At 33.6% G+C, this 24164-nt stretch overlaps 2 protein-coding genes across 8 annotated transcripts; both read left to right on the top strand.

Moving 5' to 3' along the window:
- The first annotated feature begins 9029 nt into the window (after nucleotides 1-9029).
- Nucleotides 9030-23953, top strand: LOC110021874 (phosphatidate cytidylyltransferase, mitochondrial). Of its 5 annotated transcripts, none has more exons than XM_020720571.1 (13): nucleotides 9030-9233; nucleotides 9301-9361; nucleotides 11165-11305; nucleotides 11562-11618; nucleotides 11699-11758; nucleotides 11846-11914; nucleotides 12013-12105; nucleotides 14229-14333; nucleotides 14430-14507; nucleotides 15038-15160; nucleotides 16057-16153; nucleotides 16455-16760; nucleotides 23779-23953. In XM_020720571.1, the coding sequence occupies exons 3-12, from the start codon at nucleotides 11201-11203 to the stop codon at nucleotides 16661-16663; spliced, it is 996 nt and encodes a 331-aa protein (XP_020576230.1). In that variant the 5' UTR covers nucleotides 9030-9233; nucleotides 9301-9361; nucleotides 11165-11200; the 3' UTR covers nucleotides 16664-16760; nucleotides 23779-23953. The 5 variants fall into 5 exon arrangements, with proteins under 5 accessions (XP_020576230.1, XP_020576231.1, XP_020576234.1 ...); XM_020720572.1 differs by having other exon boundaries at nucleotides 23792-23953; XM_020720575.1 differs by having other exon boundaries at nucleotides 16462-16760.
- LOC110021875 (calcium load-activated calcium channel-like) lies at nucleotides 17496-23953 on the top strand. Of its 3 annotated transcripts, none has more exons than XM_020720576.1 (2): nucleotides 17496-18255; nucleotides 23779-23953. In XM_020720576.1, the coding sequence occupies exon 1, from the start codon at nucleotides 17600-17602 to the stop codon at nucleotides 18209-18211; it is 612 nt and encodes a 203-aa protein (XP_020576235.1). In that variant the 5' UTR covers nucleotides 17496-17599; the 3' UTR covers nucleotides 18212-18255; nucleotides 23779-23953. The 3 variants fall into 3 exon arrangements, with proteins under 3 accessions (XP_020576235.1, XP_020576236.1, XP_020576237.1); XM_020720577.1 differs by having other exon boundaries at nucleotides 17496-18251; XM_020720578.1 differs by having other exon boundaries at nucleotides 17496-18251; nucleotides 23792-23953.
- Nucleotides 23954-24164: the final 211 nt, after the last annotated feature.

Raw genomic sequence — 24164 nt, forward strand, 5'->3', positions numbered from 1 at the left:
TTATGGAGGTTACATGGGGTATAACGCGGATGTAACCGACGTCTATCCTCTAAATAACCTCTGACAAATATTTTCCAAGAAAAGGGTGCTAAGTTCAATAACAACAGTAATGATCTATGATTTATTAAAATGTTGTAGTAGCAAATTTATTTTATTTAGTTTTGTTGTCAATTTTATTTCGGGCATTTACATCCATGCTGCTCAAATTTTATGTATTTACATATATGGTATTCAAATCTTTAATATCACGTAAGAAGTGTAGCATTATGATTTATTTTTTAAAAATGAAATATATCTTTTCATACATAAATTTATTATATTGATGTGTTATAAATTAGATATGCAAGTTGATGTTAGGTTTGAAAATATAGAAGAATTGTCTTGTATGTATGTAATTATTGTTATTTTTATTTTTATTTTGTGCCTACATTTATGTGGTATGCATGGCTTGTGTAGTGGTGGAATTAGAACTTAAAATAGAGGTGATAAAATTAAAAATTAAGAGGTGATGATTATTTAAATTTAAAATTCTTATCATCTGAAATTTTTTAAAGAATTATTATAACTATTATTATAAAATTAAAAAATAGTTATTATTAAATTTTTATTAATTATTTAAGTTAAGAGGATAAAATTTTTAATGTATTATATAATATCAGAAAGTATGGTAAAAATTAAGAGATGATAAATAACTCTCTCATAATTACTCTGTGGTTAGATTTTCTTGTAGATAAAAAAGTTAACAAGCATGGCACATTTATTATTCTCTTAATAAAGTATTTTTCTAAATAAATTTATATGATAACACCTAAATTGATTTTAAAATAATTGTTTTAAACATTTGTTAAATATTTTTAAGGGATTATTTGGGGCGGTTGCAGCTTATTGAATAATTTGTTGATCAACAGCTTAGCCAGATAAACTAGCTAGTTATTTGAGATAGATGATTGAAAATAACTAATTTGCAGCTGTTTGTGGATAAATAATCATTTTATCCCTATTAAGTAATGTAGTTTGTAACAGAACTGTCTTGACAGTATATTCGATACTGCAAAAATACAAAACTAATACATAACAGTACATAAAATAGATGAATCAGTCATCACTTAACAGTGAGTATCAAATTTGATAAAAAAATCATTAAATGAAAATTAAAATTATGATAATATTAATTTTAGACTTGAGATTGTGTATGTCAATCGATACACCATCATCTAGGGATACCATCGAACCCCGATCACTATTGTCAGTGGAGTCTAGCGAATTGTCCGCCCATCAGAAGAAAACACACCTCTCTGTGATACTTCGTGGGCAAATGTAGAACCGTCTCCCATAACTGTGTGCCCGACGTGACATCAATAAGGTAATCTGTAGTCAACAATGACAGAACACACGTCGGGAGGTCCTGAATTCCTGGAACTTATGTTTCTTGAGACATGAAGGAGAGAAAACATTAGTCAGCTCAAAAAATTAAACTAACGAAAAAAATGTACAAGAAAATGGAAATTAACGAAAATAGTATCAAATAAAAAAGTACAACTTGGGGAAAATTGTAGTGTGAGGTCTCTGAGAACTAACCACACCAACTAATGAGTCTGTCACTACATCAAGACAACATACATTGTAAAAAAAAAGAGTTTTTGGTTGCTTTTAACCCATGTGAAACCAACGTCGTGTGTCACATGTGCATATCACCAAAAAAGGGTCATCCAGTAGGTCCTCATAAATCGATGCAGTGAAAAGAAGAGATGATATAAGTTGCTTTCATTAGGATTTCACATGCAACACCAAGGGGAAACCAACGTCCTATGCCACATGTGCATATCACAAAAAAGGTCATCTAGTAGGTCCTCTTAAACCAATGCACCAAGAAAAGAGAGGATCTAGGTTTCCTTCATTAAGATTTTACATGCAACACTAACAAACAAAACCAACTGGCCATCTAGAAGAACCCAAATAATTAGAAGTTTCATCATGGATCCCACAGGCTCACAAAATAAAACAAATAAAACCCAAATGGAATACTAAAAATTGAAAAATGTAAAACCATAAAATTCCATAATACAAGTGACATTAAACATACATAGAGTTTATAAAATAAATAAGAGACGTCCGTCCAACATCAAACAATCTCGTTCGTTATCTGCTCTCTTAATGCAGCCATTTCCGTGACACCTTCACCAACTTAGGTGTATTCTTCCTGAGATCCCACTTCTATCTGTGGTATAGACCGACCTATATGAAATTCAAATGTTTCTTGCAGGACCTGCATGTGATCGTCATCAACCAGGGTGAAGTCCACATCCGACCTAGAATAATATCGTCGAATGTAGTTGTAGATCGCCATCGTGACAATCATAATCTGCACTTGTTTGAAAATGGGTAAGTCTGCATATCACGTAGTATGACACATTTTTTCTTATACACCCCAAAAGCTCTTTCAATTACACTGCGTAAGGAAGAGTGTCTTTTGTTAAACATTTCCATCCTACCACAGGCAACACTGTTGTATCTTTCAAAATCATGAATGTGGTACTTTGTATATGGATATGGCTTTAGATACCCCATCTGTAAAAGATATCCAACATCAACCAAATAATATTTACCTGTCGAAATACCGTAATTGGTAACAAACTAAAAAACCCAATGCAGGAAGTCGTGTCATCAGTCTCGTGCCATAAAAGAAAAAAATACGACTGTTGTGCATGCTGCCTTCCCAACCACAAAAATGAAGCACATGCTGAAGTCACAGACGACCGTCACATTTTGTATTGGCGCTACACACTGTCCAATGTATGCGACATTCTCAATACTGAATACTCGTGCATCCACGTGGGTTTCATCAATTGCTCCAATACAGTTCTGTCAGATATGTTAAAACTGTAAATGTCATGTAACTTATTTTTGACTTTTGAATGTTATGTGATATAAAAAATTACCTTAATGAATGACATGTACTGCGGGTTATTTATGATATTTATTGGAGTTGCCTCGAATGTTGTATCCTTGGGCTTAATTAACTTTGTCGCTAAACTAACCAGAGTTTTCAAACCCATTGAGAAATATTTGTTGATTGTCTCTGATGAGTGCTGAAATCACTCCATCGCTTCTCTAATGGATTCATTATGTGATAAAATGTAGAAGGCTATTGCTAACACCTCTCTTGTTATCGTTCTTGAAGAGTCGTGCAGTCTATGATATATTTGGAGTTCATCAAGCTGATCAATAAATATGACTTTTGTCATTTGGAACATGTTATTGAACCAAATGAGATGTCCTAGTAGTAGCTCACCGACCCATTTATCATCAATATAACTCGATGTCATGCAGGGAGCTCGATCAACGTAGGAGTTGTAGTATTTGGATTCTATGAAGGCAATAAGTGCAAATCAGACAATGTTAAAAAGAAAATATATAATAACTAAAAATTGGCTATACTTACTAGAAAGAAATGTGAGAAAAATTAAGGCAAATCCATAATATCTCTACAACATCATTTGTCCATAAAAGTCGTATAAACAACTTCATGCATAGACAATGTGACATTCATGTCAAAATTTAAAGCACATGTATTAAATATGTAAGTTCATAAGATTTGAGTGGAGTGTAAGTTAGATAAGTGGAACAAATAACTAGATGAAAACAAGCATTAAAATGACATTGATGCCATTTACACCACTAAATTCCACCACTGCAATTTTTCGGCAATCAAAAGACAATTAAGCACACCAACCATTCAAGAGTAATCAACATTAAGGGGACAACATGGTACAACTAAGCACGACACACACTTGTTACTTTGTAAAAATAGACACTTGTACATGCAAGTTTTGAATGTACCATTTTTATTATTTGCACTAGCATGTGAGTGTATGTACATTTTAAATTGTTATTCTGTTCCAAATCTGCTCATACCTATCCACATATAATATAGTAAGGGACAATGAATATCTGTCATTTTCCAAACCCATAAAGTGTGATCATCATTTCAAAGTGGGGCTACAAACATTTCACTCTTTTCAGGGATGCAAAAGCTTTCTTTTTAAAGTCTATAAAACCAAGAAGAGAGCCCAGTTATTAGTGAGGTTTATTTATAAGGATCTTAATTGGTTTTCAATGACATAACAAAACCACAGTGCACATGTTTCACAACATAAAGCACATTTTTTATTATAGAAAAATGTTGTTAACTTTGAATGACTTCACACAACCGAGTGTATGAGATATTTACTCCAAAGAAAAGAAAGATAGGAACATCAACTAATGGGAGAAGATGCAAATTTCTTACAAAAACTAAAGAATCTTTCACTGAAGGGTGGTATTGCCTGCTACTGAAATGACTTTGAAGAAGGAACATGCTCAAATTTTCCTTTCGCATAAAAGTGGATAAAGAAGGCACCTATCTGATCCCAAATTTGATATAGTTATGTAAAAATTATATAGTTGACTCCGTTGTGCAACGACGCAAAAAAACTTGATGCAATATTTTTATAAATTATATATAATTATAGGCAATTAATGTTGGGATTCTACACAAGTATACATATCATTATCAAGTCATAAAGGCCTTTCTATTGAAGCCCCAAATATCTATTTAAGCCTCAAATATCGATCCCACAAGGAAGGTTTAAATTTGAAATGATAAATTTACTAGGAAATTAAGAGAAAGTCAAAACGAAATTACTATCACTAATTTTGAATGTTGAGATGTTATCAAAACTAAATTATTTAACTAATAGCAATACTAAAATGATACTGAAATTTACAGTTTAAACAGTAACTACTAAATTATTAAACTAGTAAACTATGTTTATGCTTATGTGATGAAGATTTCTTATATAAAAAAACATCTTTCCCACTACAATAAGATTTTGGTAAAATGAGAGATTTTGGTAAGTTATAATAGATTTTGGTAAAATGAGATGAGATAAATAGTTATAATATGTATTGTGCCAAATAGGAGTAGTTTTAATTCTTTACCCTGATACAATGTTATAGAAAATAATTGGTTAATCCCAGGTTTAGTCCCTAAATCCGTGGCTAGGCGAGGAGGATATTGGCTCCCACTTCCATTCACCTGAAGGCTAACTCTCGCTTTAGTTTTTAAACTCTAAGACCGAATTGAGGATTTTAGTCTATCACCCTAAAAATTCTTCAATTCTACACCCAATAAAGTATATTTTCCTATTTATTTGCACTTAATTCCATGAACGAAGTTCTCCTTCACGAAATTAAATGTGATCCTCACTATGTTGTAGAACTCATACTCCATTTCACGGATCATTTGTTTCATAACATATTTTAACAATTCAATTAACCAGATCGAAAAGTAAATTAAGTTCGGAGTTGAAAAATCATCACAGAAAAATCATCACAATTTATTTTGTATTTTAATATCTGCCCATCCATATTATCTCTTCATTTCACAATATCTCAGCAGACTTCATGAGAAAGATACAACAAAACACAAATTTCATATATAAAAGAAAATTCATACAACACTAATAAATAAAACACACTTATATGAAACTCTTTTTTAAAACAAATCCCTTGTAGTCTCTTCTAGGAAATGTAGGAAGAATAAATCTCTCACTTTTCTCCTTCTCCAACACTCTTAGAGAAGAGTTCACACTTAATCTCACCACAAAATTCTAAATTATAAGAACAATGGACTCTAAATGGTGTGGAATGAAAATGGAAGAATGTGTGATGCATAGAAGGTTGAATTGGGCCGTGAGATGTCAAAGAGTCACTTTTCTGATCAATTTTGGCCCCAAATAAAGCCTAGAGTCGGTTCTCCAATAGGTGCCTCCAAAAACTCTTCAAAAAGCATCTAAATTCGTCGAATCTTCTAGAAATATGGGCTGAACCGACATTGGTACCGTCGGCGCCAGTTTCCCGCAATTTAATTCGTCCTCTCTGTCAAATGGCGCTGTTGGCGTTGAACAAATTTCAACTTCTTCATTTTTGCTCCAAATTTCATCCTTTTTGCTATAAGTTCTAAAATTCAACAACCTGCAAGAAAACATAAAAATACCTTCTATTAAAGTGCAATATCACCAAAATGAGTATAAAATATGAGTCTAAAAATACATATATTTTTTGTGTATCACTATCTTAACCCTGACCAAAATAAAATTATTTCTCCATATTGAAGCCAAGAAGATTTATTTTTACACAATGTGCTACACCAATCAAGCAATTAATTTCATCAAAAGATATAAGAAAAATAAATAAATAGGCTTTGAAGCATCATATACTAAATGGAATAATAAATAACACGAGAATGTCATTTTTTCTCATTTCTTTCTCAACTAGATTCAAGAAGAAAAGATTGAAGCTTTGAAGTCTCAAAAGCTTCTTTTCTTTATAGTAAGCTTGATTATGATGAACTATTTTCCATTCAATCCCACATATATGCAAAATCTCAAAAAAGTCAAGCCCTCTTTTCAAGTTCACTTCTTTATCTTTATTGACCACATGTCATTTCACATAGAAATTACCCATGCAGAATAATGAGAAAAACATATAAACGAAAGAGGTTAGTAATCTTCAAAGTTCATGCAATTCTTCTACCTCTAATCACCCCATATGCTCTTCCAAAATCCAAATCAGGAAAATGCCCTGATGTAAAACCTTGATCATCCATGCAAACCAGAATTAAAAAATCATTCGAAAAGGAGAATCGGGCAAGGCCTGCAGCCAAATCAACCCCCAATTTACTACAAACGTTTCCAACAAAAGTAAAATATCCCAAAGAAAGCCACCAAATGGGAAATTTGTAATCAACCAAATAACAAAAATCACAAAGAACTAGCCATTGCAACACTAAAGCCTTCAAAATGCATATAGAAAAAAAATTGCATTAATGATGTTCCAACTAGATGTGAGCCAGCTCACCAACAAGCAATCCAACGAGACACGGAGCAAGCAAGGGGGAGACAAATAAAGGAATGGAGGGTGATATCAGAGGGAAGCCGAGTTGGGGATCTCTGAAGTAAGGGATCCATCTATAGGAGCAGCCAAGGGAGAGGCGAGGAAGAGAGGTGCGAGAGAAACACCCTAGGGCAAGAGATGTCGAGCGAGGGAGGAGACACAGACAGGGGCTCGGGAGGAAAAAAACAACGCGACGCAAAATGAAGACGCGGGCTGCAAAATTGACCTGCAACCGCGTTTATTAGAAAAAAAAAACTGAACGTTGTTTCCCTATACGCTCCTTGAATATGAGAAACAAATGTGACGACCGTGCTTTAGACTCCCGCGGAAATAAGCAGCCTCAAACGATAGAAATTTAACATATGAAGTTCTAACGTAGCTTTGCATGCAAACTCGAGTAATATGACACCATGTGTGTTATGTCGAGCTCACCTAAAAAAATATTAAAGTGGAACTGCAGAGGTTATTGGAGTGAAACCGAAGATGTTATTGGGAGGGTTATTCAGGGGTTATTGGGGCATTAACTCCGATAACTCCACAATAACCCCCAATAACCTCTGTTGTTTCTCTCCAATAACCACCTGTAATAACCCCCAATAACCACCAATAACCTCAACAGTTTCACTTCAATAACCCCCTGCAATAACGATCTAATAACCTCTGCGGTTCCACATCAATAACCCCAGTAATAACCCTCAATAATCTCCGCGGTTCTACTTCAATAACCCCCGCAATAACCCCCTAATAACCCCACAATAACCTCTACTATTTCACTTCAGTAACTCCACAATAAACTCCACGTGGCGACATATTATTGGAATTCTGCATTTGACTCAGGATGTAAAATTTTCTCCCTAAACGACACCTAAGGGTCTGTTTGGGGCAGTTGCGGAGGTGCGGCACGGAATGCAGATGCAGTTCTGGGTCGTTTGGGGCAGCGGCGGCAACACGTCGCTCCAGAATTTTCCCCTTTTTAAGGAAAATGCGGGCCGCGAGATTAACCCCGCAACCCGCGTTCATTTACGTAAGTATTACACGACCTCTCTCAGCGTCTCATCTTCCCCCGCTACTCCAAATCCGAGAGCCTCATCATCTCTGGCTCCAGCCAACTTCCTCGTCGCTTCACCCTTGTCCGTTCCCTTAAAGATTCCCCTCAGAAGACCAACCAAAGATGCCAATACCGGAGTTGCTCAGCCTCATCTGGTGATTCAACGAGGTTTCGAGGCAATATATGAAGTACGAATTATGGGTTTAATGAGAAAGATTCTTGGAGATAAAAGGGTTTTGCGGGATGAAGATGGAGTGGGTTTGGATATATGGGTGGGAAGTGAGGATGAGGCCATTTGTTCTGGGAGACTGATGAGGAGTAGACAACACATTATTTGTAATCATGAAAAATTTTGGATTGCTGCTTGAAGCGATTGCAAGATAGGAAATGTTAATGACAATAAGAATTACTTGAAATCAATATTAGTTGCATGTATGTCAATGTGCGTGGTTGTGTTTGGTTAGTTGTTAAAGCTTCTACTTAATTTATTTATTTTATAAAAGCTTTATAATGGTATAATAAAAGTTAGGAGCTTCGAAATAATTAAGTAAATGGTTAATGGTGAAGATGCACCTTCGACATATTTTTACTGGTTATTCATTAACTCATTGATTTGTTTTGTAGAGTAAATGAAAGATACAACTTTTAGAGCATTCTAGGATTATTAAGTGGTTCTCTCAAACAAAAAAACAACACACAAGGATTTACTGGTTAAAAAAAATGGTGTACATATGAATTGTGTGATTTCACTTGAGAATATTTTAGAGTTATCACTGGTAGTTAGCGTTGACAAGTTTTAATATATATTTTTTTATAGTTTTATCATTTTCATATAATATCTAGTTTAAAATACATCACATTCGTGTTAAAAATATTATGATCATTATTTTACTTATAATTTTATTAATTTTTTTTTCCGGAGATATGTATATAAAATTTTGTTCTGTTTTATATTGAATTTTTACTTCAAGTATTAAATATGTGATTGCAAGTTATCTTTTAAATAGTTTTCCTTGATGATGACGGACAAAATGATACAAAAAATAAATGCCCACAACAAACTGTGAACAGCTTCACCGGAACAACTTCCTGCTTCCTGGGTGAAGGGAATATCGCAGCTTTTTACTTGAATTGGGAGCGAGCTAGAGAGACAGAGAGATCCGTCAGAACGTTAAGCCGCGCCGAAGCTTCTTACACTGGTGCGAAATCGTACTGTATTTGAGTGGTTCTGCTACGCATGCGATCGCTGGTGAGGGTCTGCATTCGCTTCCTTTGCTCCTTCCTACACACTTTCTCATAACTCTTTTATTTTGTAGATGGGGAAATGCTTCCGACGCATGATGTTCTTCAGTCCATTGCGCTGTGATCGTCATCGCGGTGAGGATTACTGCCCTTTTTTGTGCGAATAATAGAATGGATTGAGCCATTGGCTAATGAATTTTGATTGAAGTTATTATAGAAGCTTTATTTGAATTCTATTCTGATTTAACGTCTAACCTAAACTATTTCGAATTAGATTTTTTTTTTTTTTCTAAAGGGTTTCATGTGGGGTAATCGGTGCTAAAATCATGAAATTAGGGCATATTTATGCTTTTGGAACACTTTCCCTAATAGTACTACTATCTTAATTTGTGTTATTGCATCTTTGAATGCGTGATAGATTTAGATATTAATTTTGGATGTTTAGGTTTGATGTGGTTGCTGTTTTACAAAAATATGTATTTTGTAATAGGTGATTTTCTTTGTCAGGGGTGAAATTACTTGTTCTTTCATTAAGGTGCTTGAAATTAGAAAGTATGTTTTCAAAATGGTGAATTAATTAAATTTATTCATTTGATTGCATGTAGTTAGGAATCAATAGAACTCTAAACACGTCTTCAAATTCTCTCAAAACTGATGATCTCATTTTTACATGCAAAATGAGTAAAAATAAAATCATCATTTTAAACTGTGTTTTCTATAGACAAGCAAACCAAATGTGTTCCTAGAGATTCTTTTGATATTTTTAATAAAATTTATTCATGTTTGCTATTCATTTAGAAGGATGAAATGATTTATACTCACAAATCTTTCATTATCCAACACACATTTTGAATGGCTAAGATTCAAAGTACCTAATAATTTAAATAATTTTACCTTTTGTCTTTCAGCAAAAGAAGTGTAAGAATAAAGTGTTTCATTTTTTTTTTTAAATTGATAGTAGCCTAATTAATTTAATATTGTGTAATATAAAACCTCTTTGTTATCAATTATTATTAATTGCATAACCGCGACAAATATTTTAGTAACTTATTTAGTTTTGTTGAGTTTTGATATTTCCCATCTAGCTTCATTATTGTGATTATAGCTACATAACTTCTACATTTGTTTTATTATTAGTTCATGCACAGCTAGTTCGACATTCATTTTTGTGACATTGTTGAGTCATATCTCTTATGGATATTCACAGAGCTTTTTTTTATACATTGATAGTATTTTTTCTAGCATACTTGTGTATATCTATGTTTTATTGTAGTTTATTTTTAATGATACAATATCTATTTTGCAAATTAAGATCATTCGTCTACATTGTGAAAAGTAATAGAATTTCAAATATCATGAAATTTTGGTATGATTCATTCATGCATCTTACATGCAAATACTGCATTCAAATTGAGGGTGTTGACGATAAACAATTCATCAAATTCAAGGTGTAGGTCTATTCCAATCAAGTAATTTTTTTCCTAAATTAATATGAAAATTTGATTAAAATTAAGAATGAGTGAACAGCGAGTTGAATTTATCAGATTTGGCTTACTTATTAACTTCTTTGATTTCTTGGATTTGATATACAAGAGACTATGCACATGAACAAATTGATTTATGATTTTGCATCATAAGGATTTAGTAAAACTCGAGAGTGCTAAATTCTGAAATTTATGTGTTTGTCAGTAACTCTAATCCAAGTTGAATGCATGCAACTATTTGGATGCAGATAAAATGATTTACTAAATCCTTATAACTTACACTTTCAAATCCCTTTAAATACAAATGCTGCTCGCATTTACTAAATGGGTAATTCAGGATGAATACAACCAAATCACTTTAGTGGAACACTAAACTCTGTTAACTCTTTTGGGCCTTATTTTGATTTTTTTTATTAAAGTTTATTGACTCATTGAGTTTCATCTTACACCTTAGACGTCTATGGCTATATAAAGTTTTCCCTCTAGAAGAATGGGGATAAACTCCATAGAGCTTGCTGGTCCGTTGAAAGTTCTTCCTCCGGCAGACTTTTGTTGCGCTTATGGCTCCTTTCTACTTTCCAACAACACAGACAAGGTATTTCTAACTTCAGGCTTGGTTTCATAGACCTACAATTTGATATTTTCTTGCATACCACTCAAATTTTTAACATCACATCAAAATTATCTCCATCCCTATTTTTATGTAAAGTGAAATATAGATTTTTCGTGCATAGGATTATGAAAACAAGGTGTTATAAGTGTAAATATCAAACTTTAGTTGTTTGATATGAAAATGGGCTATACTTTCTCTTGTTACTTTTGGTGTGTAATTTAGTTATATTTTCTTGCAGAATTCCATGGTGGACTATATCATAGGGGTGGCAGACCCAGAAAAATGGCACGCTGAAGTGTGTAAACTCAAAACTTTAGAAAAAATATTTCTCATTTCTATGATTGACCAACTGCGATTTTGTATGGTTCAATGTAGAATTTTGAAAGGAATAGAAACCATTACTCGAGATGGATGGTAGCTCTAGGGCCAAAAATGGTATGCATCTTTGAATTCACTACTATTCTAGTTGCAAAAACAATCTTGGTTTTTTTAACTATTTGGATTCTTTTTTGTGTTTGGTAGATCACCAGTGTTGCTGATAGAGTTGGTGCTGGGGTTCACTTCAATCCATTCGTGGAATGGAAAGACAAAGCTTGTTTCTACAAACTTGAAAGTTCTTTATATTGTTATTATTTTTAGGTGCTCAATAATGATATTTTGCTTGATTCAACTTTTTGTATGATTTACAGATAATAAAATACGGTGTTGTGAGAATGCATGATCTGGCTCAGGATATACTTACTTGGGACCAATTCTACCTTAGCGGTCGTTTGCAGAAACCAGTATATCATTCTTGAAGTATTTTTGATTGCTTATTTATTTTTTTGGGAATTTACATACATACCACACAATTACTATGTATTTTCATATCTAACACCTAAAGTTTGATATTTACACTTATAGCACCTTGGTGTCATGAACTTATGCATGAAAATGTGTATCTCACTTTAAAAAAAAATAGTGATGGAGATAATTTTGATGCGATGTTAGAATTTTGAGTGGTATGCATGTAAATATGAATGTTTAGGTGCTAGATATGTAAATATATAAGAGTTATGTGGTATATATGTATATGCCCCTTATTTTTTTGGTTGTTGTGCCATTGTGTTTATTATTAGAGAATTAAGATTGCTTTAACAATACAACTTATCTCATTAAATTTACCCACATTTTGGTTTTGAGAAGTGTTTTCTTTTGTCTGCTTATGACATTTTTTATATATATTTATATCTATCATTATTTGCTCATATGCCCAATAAATTTTTTTTTCTGTTCATGTTGTTTCTTATAACTGTTTCCTTGCTGTTTATAAACTATTTTGCATATATGATACCCAGTAATCATTTACATCATAATTATATACTTTTCATCAGACATATTGGAAAATATAGGATGCAAAAGTGATATTACCCATGAAGCATCTAATAATACAAAGTTTTAGGGAGTTGATGTATGCATTCTTACCTCTTCTTTTGTCGTGAGTTTTTATTGACTTGGATTTGGGACATCCCAAATATGTTATTGGCAGCCTATACTCCACATCTATTCTATGCAAGAAACCAAAGAAAAAAAAAAGAGAGAAAAAGAAGATAAATCAGCTTATAATGAGGCGGTCCATCAGAGGTTTTTCAATTTAAAGATTTAAATACAATGACCATTCTGCTAACTTAATTGAGTTTATGTTGTTAATTTTACATGTTGGTCTTTATATAATATGCAAGACCACATTTTAAAAATACTATGATTAAATCTTTGAGGCCCTCATCACAATTGTTCTGTTAAGAAAACCTTTAAAAGCTTAAAATACTTCATATTTGGCTTTATTGAGGTGGAAAACGTCTTTATAGCAACTACACTTTTTGTTCCCCTCTATACCTCTTATCATTCTCATCCCAATTTTTAGGATTTATTCTCCTTGTATTTATTAAGGCTCTGGCTCACACCCTTTGTGTTTATTTCATTCTTTTTGTTTAGGTTTTTTAAGGGGCCTCATAATTTAATTTACTAATTTGCCTTTTTTTTCTATTTTAGAGTTTTTGGCACATGTTTGTCAAGTTTTTTTTTTTTTTTGGGCTCGATTTCTCGGAGTATCTTTTATAATTATTGTTCAGTGGGGACTCATATTCTAATCATTTTAGTTTTTATTTTTTTTTCTTAAAAATTTCTTTCATTCAAAATAATGATATGTAATTCTATGAAGCTGGTAAGGGTATTATAAATAAGTAAATTTACAAGTCACGTCATGATGCATGATCATGTGTTCTAAACTAATGGCTATTGGCTAACATGTCATGCTTTTGGTGCCAGGTTGAAGCCAAAAACTAATTGATTGGCCTTCATTAAATGAAAAAAAAAAACTTAACTTGCTTAATTTTATTAATTTTAAAATGATTACTTATGTGAAACGTGATCTATGTAAACCTAAATGTAATTGCAAGAACTTCTACCAAGTGCAATTCCTATACTTGCTTTTCTTATTTTGGTTCCCACTAACCGACACTCTCTATAGGCAGGGATTCACCCTATACCCCTTCCTTGTAGACCCTATAATTCCATTCAGAATACCTTGAAATTCATTTGCTACCTATGACATGTAAAGAATCACAAGGCTAGGATGGTGATTTCCTAAATTGTTTGCATCAGAGTTAGGAATTTATGTGCTATCGGATACCAAATTGGTGTGGCCTAGGGTTAAACATTTGATTGATGGCTTAGGGTCGCTTGGGGTGACTGCAGCTTCTTAAGAAGATGGTTGTAAAGCTGTGGTGGTGAAAACAACTCATAAAATTGAGGGGGAATTACAAATGAAGAAATATGATTTCCTTTTTGTGTTTTTCAAGTTTTTGTTCAGTTATTCTATTTTCTATTCGGACAATACTGATGAATTCTTCCTTCAATATAAAAGGTCTGCGTTCTTATTGATAATTGGGACATAAGAAAGGTGAACTTAGTCAATTTGAAAGCTGCCATGTGTGCTGCACTTCTCCTTCTGCCTCCTACCTTCACCGAGGTGTTATTGCTTTTTGAGTAATAGCAAAGATTCAATTTGTCATTCGGTTCTAAAATTATGTTGTGAGGATGTTATGCTTCTAATTTTTTGGAGCAGGAAGATCTTTATGTCAAAATTTGTGGCCTTTCTTACATGGGGGATCTACGCATGCTCTTTGCAGAGGACAAAGATAAGGTCAAATCTACCTATTCTGTACCTGAAGTTAATTTAAAGAAGCTTCACCTTTATGTTTATCGGATCAAGTATAGTTGAGTGATGTATGAGTTTTGAGTTTTGTCCTTTGGTTACTAAAACATCTCTTAGGCAATGTTGCATTGAATATTAGATCTGCGTTCTCTCGAAAATATTTCAAAGCTTCCAAAGTATATTAATATGGCCGATGGTATTATTTGACTTTTTTGGCTTTCAGAATGTTATATTATAAACTTTGATTTTATGAAGATAAGAAAAAATTGAATGTGCAAACCTAAAAGAACTCTCATCTTCATCCACATCGGCTAGCAACCTTTTTTGTTCAAGTTGTCGGGCAAGGCCATTTTTTTATTTTTGATGTGTGCTAGCAGTGGAAAAGGAAAAGTGCACATGCATTCACATATTTTGTTCGCATCTTGTCGATGTCCCTACATATTGAGTCGTGAAATTATTACTTTTCATATGCTGACTTGTGTGATCTTTGGTGTGTCTTGGCCATTTTGTTTCTTCAGGTTAAGAAGATCGTCCAAGGGAGTTTCAAAACATTTCAAGCAATATACAAGCCTCTTTTAAAGGAGTTTGCTGATGAAGGGTTACTGGAGTTCGGATATTGTCCTCATTCAGCATTTCAACAGGTACGCATCATGGATGCTTACCTTCATGGGTAGTTTATCCAACTGGTCATTTTTTCAATCCAACTCTTTTTCATCAAATTTGTAGTCTTAACTGCTTAAAATTTTAAATTTATGATATTTTACCTGCTTGGATTTTGTGATTGTTGATGATAATGACTTCGGCAATGTAAGCACTTTTTGAACTCTGGTGTATGGTGCTGGGAAAGAAAACTTAATGCTATTATTGGGCTATTATTATTAGGTAGACAGGCAAACATTTTCCAACAAGGAGCCAAAAAAAAAAAAAAAAAAAAAAAGAATCAACGCAACACACAACTTTATATAAAGTTCACTTGGCTGATGACTACATTGTGTTGCCGTTGTATATTTAAATGTGATTTAATTATGGAGAATTGCAACTCTAATTTCTTGTATACAATATAACGACGATGCCTCATACTGAAATTTACATATGTATCACACAATTCTTTTGTATTTACATATCTAACAACTAAAGTTTGATATTTACATTTATATAACATTTTGGAATTATAAATCTATGCATGAAAAGGTTTATCACTTTTAAAAAGTATTTAGTAGTGCTCTTTTTTATGTGATATTAAAAAATTTAGTCTTGTGTTTGTAAATATTAAAGTTAGGTGTTGGATATGGCCGATATATATATATATATATATTGTATGTATTTATATACCCAGCCAAATATCTAACAACATCACCAAAACATGTTTAGTGAAATAATCCGGAAAATACAACAAAAACATCACTTGTAACACATTTTCTTTTTAGGAAAAAAAAATAATTGGGCACCTTAACTTAAACAATATAAACACCCAAGAGATCCTGATGAGTTCTGTCCTCTTACTGTTGATTATTGATTTGCTCATACGAACTAACAGGACTGCGGATTTTCTGCCACTACATCACTCTTCGGTTCTCTTCCTTCCACAGTACATAGCACCATGTTTTGGGGAAAACATAAACGAGTCACAACAGGTAGTTTTCGTCATCTCATCATTTTCTAGTCGAGTAAAGTGCCGAAGTAGTCCATTGACTATTCACATTAGGCCATTTTAGTCCCAAAATTTATAAAAGTGTTAAATTTGTCGTGGAACTATTTTAATGGAGGCCAAAACAGTTTTCACTAGGCACCATTTCAATTCATATTAAATAAGTCTAGGGATTCAATCGACATTTTCATAAACTTTGGGACTAATATGAACCCCTAAAAAGAGTTGGAAACTTCTCTTTTCTAGTTCGATCTCTACCGACACTTACAAATCTTGAACGATTGTAGATTCAAGTTTGGCAGGTGAGTTACCGTCAGCGATTCTCGTCAACTCTAGAGAGCAGGCTTCTAGCCGTGTTCGTAGAGCTCTACGGCGTGCAGTTATGGTTTCAAGTGCACGACAAGCGGTTTCTGGATTACTTACAACTGGAGGAGTAAATGCTGCTCGCTATCTCATGAGAAAGATGTCGAAAGCTTGGAAATCTCGGACGATATGATTCTTTGGAGATTGCTCGTTCTATCAACATTTCCTATTGCAGCTCGAAAAATTTATCGGGTCAATCATAGATTGGGTCTTCAATAAAACCAAATCAGGTAAGATCATTGATGAGTTTTGCTTCTTATATTATGAAGTTTTGAGTTTAATTGCCTCGAGTACTATTTTGTTCATTTTCATTCAGTTTTGAATCATCAAGTTCGAGCTGAGTTTGAGCGAAACCTGCGTTCTAAATTCTTATTCAAATTTGTTTTTTTAGAGAGTCGTAATTGAGTCTTAATTGAGCCTAACAAAGTAGATGTTTAATGATATTTATTCAAACATGTATCCTTCTCATTAGCATTGTTGGCGCAATTTAAGCTGTTTGGTGAAGTTAACATATCACTAAGAAAATATTTTACTTTACACATCTAACACTTTAACTTTGATTTTTTATATTTATAAGATCCAAATGCAAAATCAAAATTTTGATGTTAGATATGCAAATGCAAATGCATATGAATTGTGTGGCTTGTGTGTAAATCTTCCTCTGGGGCTTTTAGATGCATGCCGCACAATTCTTATGTGTATATTTTTTGCACCTCAACCTTCATTCTTATATTTATAGCAGTCAGTGACTATGAAGCTTCACAGAACTTCATATTTTTACACTATTCATAATATAATTTATTATAAAATATAAGATTTTGATGTTTTAAAAATGTAAATTAAAAATATGTATTTCACTTTTAAAAAAATGATAATAGTAATATTTTTGACATGTTATTTAAGATTTGAGTGGTATTTGTATAAATATAGTAATTATGATGTGAGATTTGTAAATACATAAAAAGTCGTGTGCTATGTATGGTAAGTGCCAACAATAACGATTGGCCTCTAGATTTACTGGTTGGCCAGCGGTCTCGATCTCGATCTGATAACCGCATCGACGCCGGCGATGGCTTCGTTTCTCTCATCTTACCAGTACGCCGATAGCCTGGTGGTCGTCGGCATCTCCATAGGCACCGCGTTCTTATGCGAGGGCATCTCATGGATCCTCATCTACCGCACCTCCACCTACAAATCCCTCCGCTCCTCCATCGATAAAGCCTCCAAAAAGCTTGAATCCATGAAATCCCCGGCTTCCATCGCCTCCTCTGAAGGCGCAGCCGCTGTTCCACCCTCCAACGGCCGGCGATCCTCCTCCCGCGTGAAGAAGATGGATCGGGTCGAGACCAGTCTCAAGGAGTCCACGCGTGATCTCTCCCTCTCGAAGTTTAAGTCCGGATTCGTCGTTGCGGTGGTTCTCTTCGTCATCTTCGGCCTTCTTAATTCCATGTTCGAGGGCCGGGCGGTGGCGAAGTTGCCATTCTCGCCGGTGTCGTTCGTGCTCAAGATGAGCCATCGTGGGATACGTGGTAATGATGCCACGGATTGTTCTATGGCGTTCTTGTATTTTCTCTGTTCGATTAGTATTCGGACCAATCTTCAGAAGTTTTTGGGCTTCGCACCGCCAAGGGGCGCCTCGGGGGCTGGACTTTTCCCGATGCCGGATCCCAAGGCCAGTTAACTAAGGTTTGTAGAACGAGAATGAGGCTACGAGGATTGGTGTAGGTATCTATCTATCTCTTGCTATGTTTGATTCTCTGGCTCGATGTTTTCGATTGTTTCATAGTTTTTCAAAAATTCCGAATCACAGATTGATAGGATTGAAAATTTCTTCTTTTTCATGGATACTTTCTTCAGTCTGTAGGGAGAGGGGGCTTGTTTGCTCGATTTATTTTCTGATTGTTCGGATTAGAGTTGCTGTTTGTTTTTTATTTTATTTTTTTATATGTCATACTATTTTTCTTAAAGTATTATGTTACTTGTTAAAAATGTGATCTGTTATGTCCTGTCTGTTTGTTTCTTCATTTCATAACTATTATGGTTCATGTTTTTTTAATATTTGATTCATTACGCATTACTTTGTCACTTGATTTATCCTTTTTATGATTTTGTAGCCATTGGATTAAGGATGGTTTGTTATGGAAGCTGCTTAACTCCATCCTTCAATTTTGTGTGATGTGTATGTTTTGTTTATAATGGAGAAGTATTTTAATAGGAAACATGCATGGCTTGAAGATTTTTGGGTTGTGATATGATTATTAGCAGCTAGAACAGTGGGATTTTTGGACTGGAATATGTTTGTGGGATCAGCAATGTTGTTCTTTACAATGGTTGGCTTTGGTTGTGGTTAAAAGCTGTTTGAATCTTTTCACCATTCGGTATCATGTGATGTGTATGCTTTGGTTCGGATGGAGAATTTATTTTAATATGAATATGCAGGCCTCGGATATTTTTGGATTGGGAGATGAACAACAACAATAACAACAATAGGATTATGGATTGGAGAAGATATATTTGCCATCTAGCAATGGCATTTATTGGTTGGTTTTAATTGTGATTATGATTATTAATTTTGCATATACACAAAAACATTAGGGTATGATTGTCTATGATGCCAAATAATGGAAATGAATGTGTTAGAAAATGTTTCAATGGAATTTTAATTAGGAAAGGATAATCAAAAGCAGCCTACAATTGTATAAGCTTGGAAAACATGGAATGATTATATGATTTTGTTAACTATTTTGGCGAGAAAGCATCCTATGATGATCCCCATAAAGCTAGCGTAGAAGTATTAGCATGAAAGGGATTAGAATTATTTAATATAGCTCAAAGTCATTTGAAAGATTAATCTAAGGAATAATTGGATGATGACCCTATGCTAGAATACTTTTTGGAAAATGATGCACATTAAGCTATGTACAAATTCCTAAAAATGGGCCCTTTTGATGCAAATTGTTGTGCATTGATGAACTACTAAATTAGCTTACTTGGAAAATGATGCATATGAAGCGCCTGATTCACCTTTTGAATTTTTGTTGCACTTCATAATTTAGTGATGAGAAGTAATCCTTGCTTGAAAAGAAATTAGTAAACACTCGATGAATTTGGTATCATGTTAATATTTTATGACATCTAAGGTTTCTCTAGTAGACAAATTGTCAATTTTCAGCAATGTTTTTTTTTTAAGTTTAAGCATTTTAACTTTTTTTTTTTAACAATCAACTGATTTGTAGAAGCTTCTATCGGATTAGTGGCTATTTTGTCTCCTTGTCATCATTACCTATGATTCAATGGTTCGAGCCATGGATATAACTTCTTTGCAATGCACGTGTAAGGTTGCACGCAATAATCTTCCCCTAGTCCTACATAGTTTGGAGCTTCATACATTGGATGAATTTTTTTCTACAACTGTATGGTCCTAAGGCTATGTTCACTCCTGAGAGTATTGTATGTAAACAATTTTACATTTCAAGCATTGTTTAAGGATTATTGACTTGTAAACAACAATAGAATAAACTAATGTTGGGAGTGCTGTGATAATGTTAGCACACTTTGCAAAAGTTTTATATCGGTCTCAAGTTTTCAGGTGCCCAAACTTTGCATGTTTTAGTGAACTAATATAATATTAATTTGTAATGGAAATGCAGTGGCATCAGGAAAGCAACAGCTGTGGCTTATGTTCGTTACGATTGCTTAAGTTTAAAATGCTAATGTTGCTGGAAGATTATGTGGTGCTTAGTAGTGATAGGCATAACCATCATGGGTTTTGTTTGAGAAAAAATATTTTGTTGCATTCTATTAATGGAGAATATGTGCCTATAAATAGGAAGATGGAATTCAATACCAAAATAAATAATTAGGAAAATAATCATAATTATGATGATGTAAATAAACATCATCCTAATAAGGTATTCTCAAAATTTATTTTTTCTCGATATTTTTTATTAATATACCACTACTTGCCCTCAAGTTGAAGCGTATATATTTGTTAGGTCCAATTTGTTTCTTGGATAAGAAATAAGAGACATCTTGGGGTCTTGGTAAGGATATCTGCCTCTTATATAGAACTAAAAATATGAGTAATAATCTTTTTGGAAAGCATTGCATTCCATTTCATATGAAATGACAATTATCAGGATTGTTGCACAACTGTCAAAAGTAGAGTCGTAGGCTGACTAATAAGAAAACAATATTCTTGTAGAATAGTTTTACCCACCGTTTCACATGCCGAATGAGTCATAACTTTGTATTCATCCTCAGTACTGGACCTAACTACAGCAGTTTGTTTATTACTTACCTGCTTAGTTTTCAACTTAAATAGCATAGCTAGCATCAGAGAGTGTTTCAATGTTTAGCGTTCAATTTTATTAGATATCAATCTAGTTTCTAGTGTTCTTATTGATTTATATGATAATTCAATACAGCTTGCTGATGCATTGTCAACATTAGAGAATATTCCAATATTCAATTGCTCAAACTTACCTTATAGCAATTCTTTTGCAAGGGACTTCTTCATATACATAGGAATTCACATAACAACTTACTATCTCTTTTATTTATATTTTGCATGTCTTAGCTAATAACTCTATTATTGATGAGATGCCAGCCCTAATAATAATCAAGTTAACTTTTTGAAAGTAGGATGAAAGAAGAAAGTCCCACATTTTATAGCTAAATCTTGAAACATGACAGTTGAGGTAAGTGAAGGCTTAAGGTTATTTTGCAATTAAGCAAGGGCATCATAATAAAATGCTTGGCCTTTGAAAAACTTAATGTTGTCACTATTGTTCGGAGGAGATGCGTGTGGTGTTTATTGTGGAACTGACATGGAATTTAAAGGCCTTCAAATAGTCAGCGCCATTAATTCTGACGATGGTATCAATGGTGCTGCGTAGTTTCGTCTCTTAAATATAAGAAATAAGGTACATAGATTCTATGGGAAATTCAATTAATGGAGAATGGTGAACTTAACTTGATGCATTCCAATAATCTCTAAACTGAACAAGTGGGATTCTTCCCATAATTGTGATATCTTTTTTAGTTGGTACAAGCACTCAACAACAGGATCAAGCACAAACATATGATGCCTTTTGTCACACAAAGATCACCTTAATTGAATTTTTTGGTGAAAGGCCCCATTTGCCTCCACTAAAATGTTTTTTTAAAATAAAACTCTAGTAGGTTGGCAAGTTTGTGCCTTTCAGTTCCAACACTTCTGCTTTTGAGGCTACTCATCTCACAGTCTCAAAGAGGAGCCGCAACCTGTGACTCCATAGCATTTTCCCTTTGCACCCTTCGCATCCGTGGTTTTTCAAGCAGAAGGACGACATTTGCCCTTATTGTTCGCCGAGCACTGCAGTTACGCATCCCGTCCAGCCATGGAGCACTATGTTACACCAGAGAAACTTTGGTGCATTTTCACTATAATTATTTGAAAGATGAGACAAAGGCTCTAAATTTCAAAAGATCATGTTATCATAAGCATTTTAAGCAAAGCAGACTAAGCCAATCACACAAATAACTCAAGAAATCCACTCACTTGAAATTACAAAACAAAATATGGCATGACCGACACATTACAAAACATAGATGCATTGGTCAGTAAGGCTTTCTTCTCTTTTATTTATTTATTTTTTTCTAGGAAGGCTTTGTTCTTGTTGAAGCTATAAGCTGGAGATTATTACTCAAAACATTATGGCTCAAATAATTCCTAGAAAAAAAAAAAGCAGGGCTCTGAAGTAAGCTTTGAAAATGTGCAGCTTTTGATTCAGTTTGGCAGCCTCTGCACAGGGCATTGATCATTTTGCTTGGACAGACGATGGTGACTTTTGAATCTTGTTCACTAACAAACTATGATAGATAAGGATTGCATTTTCTTCCGAATTGGCATAGAATGGTAGACTTATGAGCTCAAACAACAGAGCTTTTTAGTAGAGTTTTAATTTTCAAAGCAAAGGCGAAACTTTAGATATGTATTGTGATGATTAAATTGTATCTTGGTTTATCCGTAATAATTAAATTTTAAAATAGTCCCTCAACTATTATCGTACGGTCGATTTAATCTCGTCCTCTTTATTTAGTCTTTCAATTCTACAACATTGATTTAAAACCCTGATGTATAAATTGTGATGCAAAATTCATCAGAATTCAATCCCCTTGCTGCACAAAATTGATCCTAATTTAGTACCTTCGAGATTATTTTGGACTGATTTTGTATGGCCGAGGGATTAAATTAGTGAAATGTGATGTTATGGGATTAAATTGGTCACATGCAAATATTTAAAAGAGTATCTGCAATCAATTAACCTAATCTTATGCCAATCATATTTACCAATCATACTAAGAAAAGTTCTGCTACATTATGCTTTTTATGTAGCGAAAGATTGAAACTTGTTCAGAGATGAGTTGCCTAGAAGTATTATATACATGATTGAGTAGATAAAATTTAATTTATCAATCTTAATTTGATAATTGATAAATGATGAAGAATAGAGGTAGGGTTTTCTATTGTGAATGGGAGCTTTGAGCAACAAAATCATAGGTATCTAACTGAATGTGGTAGAAATGTAATTATAAGAGATGAACTTTAAGCAAAACTTGGAATTCATAAGCTTTTTGCTGATAAAATCTTATGCACTATTTGATCATATATAGCTGAGTTGATGAGACCTAGTTAGTGCAGTTTTGAGAATTTGCATTTTTTTTATTCAATTTGCGAATATAACCTATGATTCATAATGTAAATATTTTCAAATGTGGTGGATCTCAGGTGCATCATAGTGCTTTATTTACATTATACATATATTGGTTTGGACTAAAATTGATATTTTTATGGACTCTGGACTTCAATCAGCCCAGCCCTTGGACTAAAGTTTGTTAACGATCCAATTTCGAGCTCAGCCCTGCTAGGCTAGGCTCAAAATCGGCTTCCGGCTTGAGCTGAGTCGGCTCGAAATTGAATCGAGCTCGATCCGGCTTGAAATCGAAATGAGCTGGCTCAAATTGAGTTGTTTGGATTCGTTTCAGCTCGGAATCAGCTCAATCCGTCTCAAAATTGAAACTGACGGACTCAAATTGAGTTATGTGGATCAGTTCCAGCTCGAAATAGGTTCAAAATTGGCTCGTCACTCGATATATTCAATTCTACTTAGCATTATATGATGATTCTGCTGTATTAATTTTTGATTTTTTGTTAGCACTAAATTGTGAAGGCTAACAATGTTCCACTTTCTTTTCTGCTTGAAGGATCTGCTTGAAGGATCTGATTATCGAAAGGTGCAGACGCGCACAATCCGAAGAGAGTTCGTCATATATTGCTTAACATTTTGTATTAAATATTAAATATTTATACCATTCATCTTTTAAATCTCTATTTAATATGTAGACAAGTTTATTGCTTAATATTCCCGGTTTAAGCTTCCCTTGTGTATTTGCTTCTTTTTTTTTTTAATGTGAATAATAATTTTTTTGTTGCTGTAGACTAGAAAAATCATATTTACATTCATAGCACCCAAAATATTGTTATTTGCAAAATCTAGTACTCAAAGTGATATTTTTGAACTACTGAATCGATATATTTATGTGTGATACGATAAAATCGATAAGAATTTGATAAAAAAATGAAAAATATA

Source organism: Phalaenopsis equestris, unplaced genomic scaffold (genome assembly GCF_001263595.1).
Source record: "Phalaenopsis equestris unplaced genomic scaffold, ASM126359v1 Scaffold000151, whole genome shotgun sequence".
NCBI lineage: Eukaryota > Viridiplantae > Streptophyta > Magnoliopsida > Asparagales > Orchidaceae > Phalaenopsis > Phalaenopsis equestris.